Below are 8,027 nucleotides of genomic sequence, written 5' to 3'. Positions count from 1 at the left end.
GTTAGACTCTGAACTCACTCACTCATTTATAAATGAAGTGGTTTGTTTTAATATTTTCCTTCCTTTGCTTATTTTAGACTCTGTTTTACTATTATGCTACTTTTATCAAATAGCCTTTCTACCTTGAAGAAGATACTAACAACAAATTGTTGTAGATTTCCGTAACAAGAGCATTACATCAGAAATAAAGGCTGAATTAGAAATATAAATGTTAGCAATTCAACTCCRCAACCAGTTTGACTTATTGAAAGTAAATGATGATAGTTATTTGTCTGACAGATTTACTGGATGCCARCCAATGTGTCGAAAGGTTGAATTTTGAAAAAAACAAATCTTAAGTGTATCTCTGGTTCACAGAAAATAGTGCTCACACAACCTAAGAAGCCTCTTTCAGCACACTTTGCAATATTGAAACAAAAATCACAAATACAAAGTAGGATACATAAACTAGCTAGACAGAAGTTGTCAAAATAGTTGTGCTCACTGCTTGGTGGCAGAAACATGTAATCTAAACCCTTTTGTGCTCTATGAATGGAGATGATGTTCAGCTGCATTTTTTGCCATCACCAAGCATCCTGATTTTAGGAACAGTTAGTTCCCCAGGGCCATTGTCCTCTCCATTCATTGCTGTTACATCATTAGTGCAGCTTTTGGTATTGTAGGCCTACTGTGAATTATCACTGAGCTGRACTGCCCCGTAACTCCGCTGGAGAGCTGTGCTGTTCCTCACTGAATGAGGAGCTGAAATTATTGATTTTGTTTGTTTGGCTAGACAATAATTTCTTAAACTTAATAAATGCAACAGATTACCTTGTTGAAAGTCAGATTTTTGATAATAAAGTGTGGTGAGTGCCCTTATTTTTCCATCTCTTTGTGTGTGTGGTTAGGATTAGGGAAAATTGTATGACCTGGATTCCTACGCTGTCTGGAAAAGTATGAGGAAAGCAAATGTACTGAGTGTAGTATCAACCATCTGTTTAAATCAAGAGTAGTCAATAGGATCATACAAGTTACAAAATGTTGTGAATGGGGGCCCTTCTAAGGCAACTTTGTCCTGGTCCCAGGCCTGCTTGTGGTGACGGTTTGCATTAAACAATATTTTACTCATGGTTCACAGTAATAATGAACTGTGAAGTCTTGTTTGATTTATAAGATGGATTTTGTTGAACTAGAAGAGGCAAAGTATGTGCTGAACTTTTAATTGATTAACTCATTCCACTTGTTTGTGCTTTGACAGGAAATTTCTCCGGAGGATAAAATGAGTATGATCAAGAYGGGTTTTGTTTGCAACTTTACAGTATTTCTTGCACAATCCGGCTCTATTATCTTGCTGCACAGCACAGTTTGGACTTTCTCCCAATTACTTKGATTCCTCCGGTAGAATTTCTACCAGGCAAATCATTGAAGAGAAGGACACGTTGTGATTGCAGGCAATTTTTGGTATGCTTCATAGCGTCAAACTGCTGCACTACATTTGTCATTTGCTTTGTTTGTACATCAGATCTGATGCACAAAGCAAATAGCGTAGAACAAGGGGCTTGTTTTTACCAGGCTGCTCAATATGTCCTATGCCTGAATAAGCTTCAAACTTGGCTTCTCATCAAGTATAGTGACTATTTGCTAAAACAAAAGGGGTGACCTTTGGCAGACCTAGCCAGATCCCCCTTTAAGGACTAAATGTAAATCCCTCTTGAATGCTKTGGGATCCCCCAGAATGAATTTGTGGGTGTCAATGATGACCTGATCTCAGAAGTTGACAAAAATAAAAGCATGAGAATTGACTTTAAAAACCTGCCCTGCGATGGCCTGGCGACTTGTCCAGGCTGTACCCCACGCCTCACTGGTGCCAGAGATGGTCACCAGCCCCCAGCGAGGCAGCATGAGGATAAGCATGAGTAGACGATGGAATTATATAATATTATCTTACAATATCACTAGACTGTGAAGCCAGACATTGATTCATTATTTCACCAGTGATATCTGATCTAAATAAACTTGGGTTCTGAGTGGTCCAAAGTGATAAAAAGCCGAGCTATGTTTGAGGAAAAGATAAAGTCCAACTCTCAGGCCACTGAATATGCTGTCTTATGAAACCTCTGCACTGAAGCGATAAATAATGCAGCAAAGAGAGCAACAGAGGTCAGGAGGCACCATTTAGGATTGGCTCATTTTTATATTGGAGCACTGAGTAAATCCTGTCTGTGTGATGAATGCATGGGAAGCAGGGGACTATAAAACTGTGAAGGATTAGGGGATAGATTATACGGGAGCTAACCATCRATGTGAATTATTGTGGAAAAACGTCTTTGTATTTGAGACCCAGTGAACGACACAGGGAAAACACTGGTGTAGACAAAACTGAAGGAAGACAGCGGGGTTAAAGAGGCTCAAATTGAAAGTGAGAGCAGAAGTTGTGTGAGGTGTCCGCTGTGCATACCCCTATCTGTGAAACAATGGCCCACAGTCCTTCCTGAGGCCTGCTAACAGTCTACTGTATGTCTTCATGCTGGCTGCTTTCCATGTGGTGTGTGTGTGTGTTACATTTGCAAGACAATGACAGCTTGTTTGCCTGCAGTGCAGATGGAGGGGTAAACAGAAGCAGAGAACAGAAAGAAACGGGGTTCGTGGAGTTRAGGTGTCAGGATGCAGGGTTTGTGGTATAGATGCTGATTAAAGGTACATTGAACTGTCCATTAGAGTTTTCTTGATTGCCTTCAGCTGTCAACTCAAAGTCAACACARAGTATAAACACAGGAATAAACGGTGGCATGCATAGCTCAAAGTTGTACATTTTGTTTGCCAAAACTTTAAAAATATAAAACAAAAGCAAATATTGCCTTCAAAYAACACAACATRCAACAAAGTGTATAAACTCTTCYAATCAATAGGRCCGCAAAACACTGCATTTGCTTGTCATTGTATTATAWTACTTTCATGCCTATCCCATTTATCTAGGCTGCATCAGATTTTCCTTCTTGCAAAAAATTGGATCCACAATCAGAATACTTTGCTGCAACTCTTACTGATTCCACAACTGATTCCCTGGTGATTTCTGTTTTGGTTTGGTTACCATGGTTAAAACCATGGCTCTTGGACTGGTTGAAGGAGATCTGTGCTCACCGTTTTGGCAAAAGGGTGCGGAAAATCCAATGAGAAAGARTTGACGTGTTTGCAAGAGGTTTATTCTGCTCTCCTGTGATAGTGATGATGAAAACTGAATGGATCCCTGTTTCTTTAAGCGGGTCAAAGCAATCAAAAATAAAACCTTTATCATGCAAGTGGTGCAAGCTTTAGCCTATTCATTGCTGCTAAACCCTAGTTTTACTTTCCCAGACCTGTGTGTCGTGYTAAACATGGATTACGWACATGCAGAAAGCCTCCATATGAGGTTAGCGATAAACAAGAGAACAAAACATGAACAGTGAACATCAAAGCGCATCAGCCTTCTCTTTTCAGCCAAATAGTACAACTTMCAGAGAATTTCTTGAAACGGATTAAGGAGGTCCTGTAGCTCAAACATGTAATATGCCATAGTTTTTGTATGATGCATGATGAGAGTGACTCATTCGGGGTCAAAGGTCAAGTTAAAGATTGGTAGCAACATCTTAAGACATCAGCCAGGGAGTTTGTTTTTTGTCCTTACACGAGTCAAATTATGTTTTATTAAGAAAAGCTAAACGTGCRAGTTGCCTGAACGCTGTGTGTGAACTGTGCTCACTTGAATTAAGGGGAAAATCATTGGAACGAAGCAGTCACACATAAACCGTGGCAGAAAGGAGAGGTGGAAGTAGCACAACACAAAGATGAATAAAGGTGATCACTTTCCAGCGTCTGTTTCTCCCCCTGCTTCAGGAATATGGACCTGAGTCTGCGAGATGCTCTGGGTGGAGGTGGAGGCGGGGCTCCAGCTGAGCCCCTGCTCAAGAGAGACTTTGTGGCTTCGCTGGAAAAGGAGAGCTACGACGACAAGGTGGGAGAGACGGTTTCTAAGACCGACTACAGACCCTTGGTGGACGGAAAGGACACCAAGAGTGGTAAGTTGCCTTTAGTGTGCATGAAGAGCTGTGAGAATGAGCTGTGATCCCGTGCCCTCTGTGACGCTTCACTTTGAATGAACGAACTGAGAATGAGGTGGCTCATAGGCTTTTAGGAAAGTCAGCTGTCCAGTTATTTTTGCATCACTCCATTTGTTTTCCTTTTTGTCCCYAACACTGGCTTCAGGCTTTACTGTGATTTCCTGCAAACAAGATTCAACATTGGTTTTGTACCATGTAATTGAAATATTTTTTTTAAAAAGACACAATTGAATAGATGTTAAGGCTCACAGAAATATAATTTTTTTTAAATTTTCCCTTAATTTTTGTGGGATTAAATATAAAACGCATACATAAAGTGATACACGATCCACAAGTGATGCATAGTTTTCAGTAGAAAATATAAATAGTATGCATGCCCCTTTACTGTGAGGCCCCTAAATAAAAGGAAGTGCAATCAATTGGCCTAAGAAGTGACCATATGTTAAATATTGCCTACTTGTGAGTCATTTAATCTAATTTAAACTCAGATTGAGTTCAGTTGTTCTGTCAAAACCTGAATAAACAACATCATGAAAAACAAGAAACTTGACCGAACCTGGTAAAAAGCTGTGGTGAGGTTTAAAGCAGAGGCAGTTCAAGGTCAATGTTTTAAATCACAACTAATAAGTAATTTTAAAATGTTTCCTTTATTATGATGGGTGACAAAAAGCTCCTGCTCTGTCTGAAACTAGACAGATTTAGCGAAGTGAAGTTGAGTGCACAAAGTGGCGTGACTGTTGTAGAGATTTGTTGACACAGTGGAGACGTCGCTCAATCTCGGTGTCGGTGTGAACGATGAAAAAGGTTCAATAACARAGAACTGAGCTTGAATGTGAAGACTGAAGTGATATTGGAGTAAGGTGGAGGGTGGAGAGAAGAAAAGCATGTAAGTAGCGCGAACTGTAAAGCCGTGTTGCGACAGATGAGGATTATCGCAGCTCTTACCAGGGGAGTTGTTCAAACATCAACAGGAAGAAGGTCCTAATAGAGCAACGCTGTTTGTATTCTGATGATTTCACATGGAGGGATTACCCATCTGTGGTTTCCACCTGTCGTATGCTGGGTAATTCCAGCCTTTCATTCATTGGGGCATGTAGCTCTCAGCAGTATGCTCTATTTATCAAACTCCAAGATATTATAGTTGAGCCTTTTCTTGTTTTGCTGAGAAATATTTAGTCCTTTTTTTTCATTACAAAATAATAAAATTGTCTTGGTTTCTTGGCTGTATTGGTAAACGACAGTTAGGCGGTAACAGAGATCTAAATGCAGACTTTTTCCTAACAGCACCTGTTTTTGCTAGAATATCAAGCCAATTTAAAAAAAATTTAAACTACATAAAAAAAAGTCATTAAACATTCTCAGAAAATGTGTGTTGTCTTAAGTTTTTTGGGAAAATTGAATGTGACACTCTGCTGTTGTTTTTGTTATCACATTATGAATCTAGCTATTGATTTGACCGGTTTGTAGCAACGTGTTGGCTAAATCTCCATTTCAGTATAGATAAAGCCTTCTTTTGAAATATTTTTTTAATGTGATTGTGAGTATGTCATAATCTTATTTTATTAAAAATGATCAGATTATATGGATGGACTTTACTTGACATCTGCTTATCACGCAGTCGGTTACATTCATGTTGTCTAACTATATATAATGAGAGGATCACATGAAGAAAACAAACAGTGATAGATGATTGATAAAAGGAGGAATGTCCCCTGACATACTAAGGCACTGGCATGACAGTGACCCACACACATYGTCAGCCCCAGGAGCTGGTTTTTGGAAAGCAGGGTGTTTTTGTTATGTGGTGAGGATGTGAATATGCTTATTCAGTGACATTGCAGAAACTTGACTCGGTCAGGGGAACACACAAAAAAATATTCTTAACTGAGACTACTGATGAAGATTTATAGGTTTATTTAAAGTCCCTATTGCATAAAATGCACTGACCTTCATCAAGTGCATCATCTTTGAATCTTAAAATAAATCCAGGGCAGTCCAATACACACCTGGTGTGACATGTAGGCTTGAGTACAATAGATTCTAGAAATAATTGAAAACTGAAGGGTTTACCTTTAGCTGGAYAATATGTCTATAGTGGCATATTTTRTGCATAAAGGTTAAAAATAAAATAAAATAATTTGTTACATTAAAATAAATTGGGAGACGCGTCCAAAAGAACCCTTTTTGTCGGAACATCACAAATTTCAAGCTGGAGTTAGCTAAACTCTGGAGGTACTTTAACTTTATATGTGAGCTTTGATCAGATGAGATTTAGTGATCATTACAGCCACAAACACTCCAGGTGGGTGTGTTCTAGATGGGGGGGCCAACGGAAATTATACTAAATAAATGTCTTATGTTAATACTCAGTGATGGATTTTTTTAACCTTCACAATTTTATTTTAACAATGAATTAAATATTCTAGTGCTGCACCTTTAGCTGCTGTATAGAGATAGGATCACACTTCCCATCTGCCAGGGATCTTCAACCTGGATCTCTGGAGACAGATTTTGCTCTTTGGCTCATTTAATATATCAAATGATGAAATATTGCTGTGTTTGTTTTGTTTTTTTGTTTTTGTTTCAAAAAACACTGACTAAAACACCAGAATGTTCACATAACTTTTATACTTTTGGCTGTCTGAGGACACATTTTGAATACTAAATGTTATGATCAGTTACTCAGTACTTGAGTAGTTTACCAAATACTTTTTACACTTGCTTAATTAAACGTGGTTAAGGCATGCTACTCTGATTGGAGTACAATTTTGGGGTACTCTAACCCAGCGGTCCCCAACCCAATGGGGTATGTGCCACGAGAGGTGGTGACATATTTCCGTTTGAATTTATTCCACATAGATTGGTTCCGGGTCTTGCTTGCTCCTATTGTTTTCAGCCAAAGCTGCAAGATCTGTACCATGAAAAAGACCCAAAACTTAAAATATCTGTGAGCTACTGGTACAACAATCGAGTTTTTTGGTGTGCCGTTGTGTCCAGTAATTAGCTGGTACCATCCAGTGCTTAGTTTTTTCATTTTCCTGCTAATATCAAGGCGACAGCGGACTGTAGCCAAAACTTAGCCACTACAGCTAACACCCGGTTTGTAGCTGCCTGCTATTTCAAAGCTTGAGGATATTGAAGATCCAGCGTCAGAAATGGAAGACGGAGGTTGAAAGGGAGCTGTACGCGCTTCGTTCAGTGGAATAATTTGTTGGAAGAAAATAATGCCGGAGGAGATCCACTGCTACGGGAACAGACTGAGAACAGAGGCAGCGATTCGGCACAAGGTAAGTCAATACGTGTGTGGATGCGTTTGTGTTATGCAGAGTATGAAATTATTTTTAGGCAACTCCTTAGTTTTTGTTTATTTGACAATTGTATAAAATACATTTAACATGCAGTCGGAGTGACGAGCCCCTCCGATACCGAGCAGATAATTTAAGAACAGCCGAGAGCAGCAAAGCTTCAGCCCGATCCAAACCACACAAGTAGTCAGTCAGATTAAGGTCCAAAACCTTCGCTTTACAGCCGTTTAAGTGGCACCGATTCACATAAAAAAAAAAACACAGAACAAATAATACAAATCACGTATTTCCCGAATCCCGAAAATGACATTTACCTTTACTGTTTCATAATTATTATCCACGTTAGAGTTCATTTTTCCACTTGGCTGCTATAATCTGTTCTTGCTTTACACAATGTAATTTCTCTTTTTTTCCTCTGAGATTCTGCTTAGAAAATGAGATTATGAAGTTACATCCTCCCGCTGCTTTTTGTTTTTAAAATGGTAAATTTAGGTTTGCCTCGACTTTTATAAACTAATGCCTCTTATATGCATCATTTTTTGTATTACTGTTGGTGCAGATATTAGGCGAACACTGTGCTTTGCCTGCTAGTAGTTTAAATTAATTTCAGCTGCACACTTTCAAAAGAGTATTCAGATTTTAACAT

The 8,027-nt window shown here is 39.0% G+C and overlaps 1 protein-coding gene across 1 annotated transcript in view; it reads left to right on the top strand.

Moving 5' to 3' along the window:
- The window catches only part of LOC103479288 (microtubule-associated protein 4-like), an 89,773-nt gene that overhangs the window by 6,298 nt on the left and 75,448 nt on the right, over positions 1-8,027 (top strand). Inside the window, exon 2 of the mRNA XM_008433643.2 lies at positions 3,853-4,034. Coding sequence (XP_008431865.1) covers positions 3,857-4,034 — 178 coding nt within the window. The 5' untranslated portion in view covers positions 3,853-3,856. The remainder of the gene's footprint in view (positions 1-3,852; positions 4,035-8,027) is intronic.

Source organism: Poecilia reticulata, linkage group LG17 (genome assembly GCF_000633615.1).
Source record: "Poecilia reticulata strain Guanapo linkage group LG17, Guppy_female_1.0+MT, whole genome shotgun sequence".
NCBI lineage: Eukaryota > Metazoa > Chordata > Actinopteri > Cyprinodontiformes > Poeciliidae > Poecilia > Poecilia reticulata.
The sequence above is the reverse complement of the archived record's forward strand: the minus strand, read 5'-3'. Positions and strand labels throughout refer to the sequence as shown.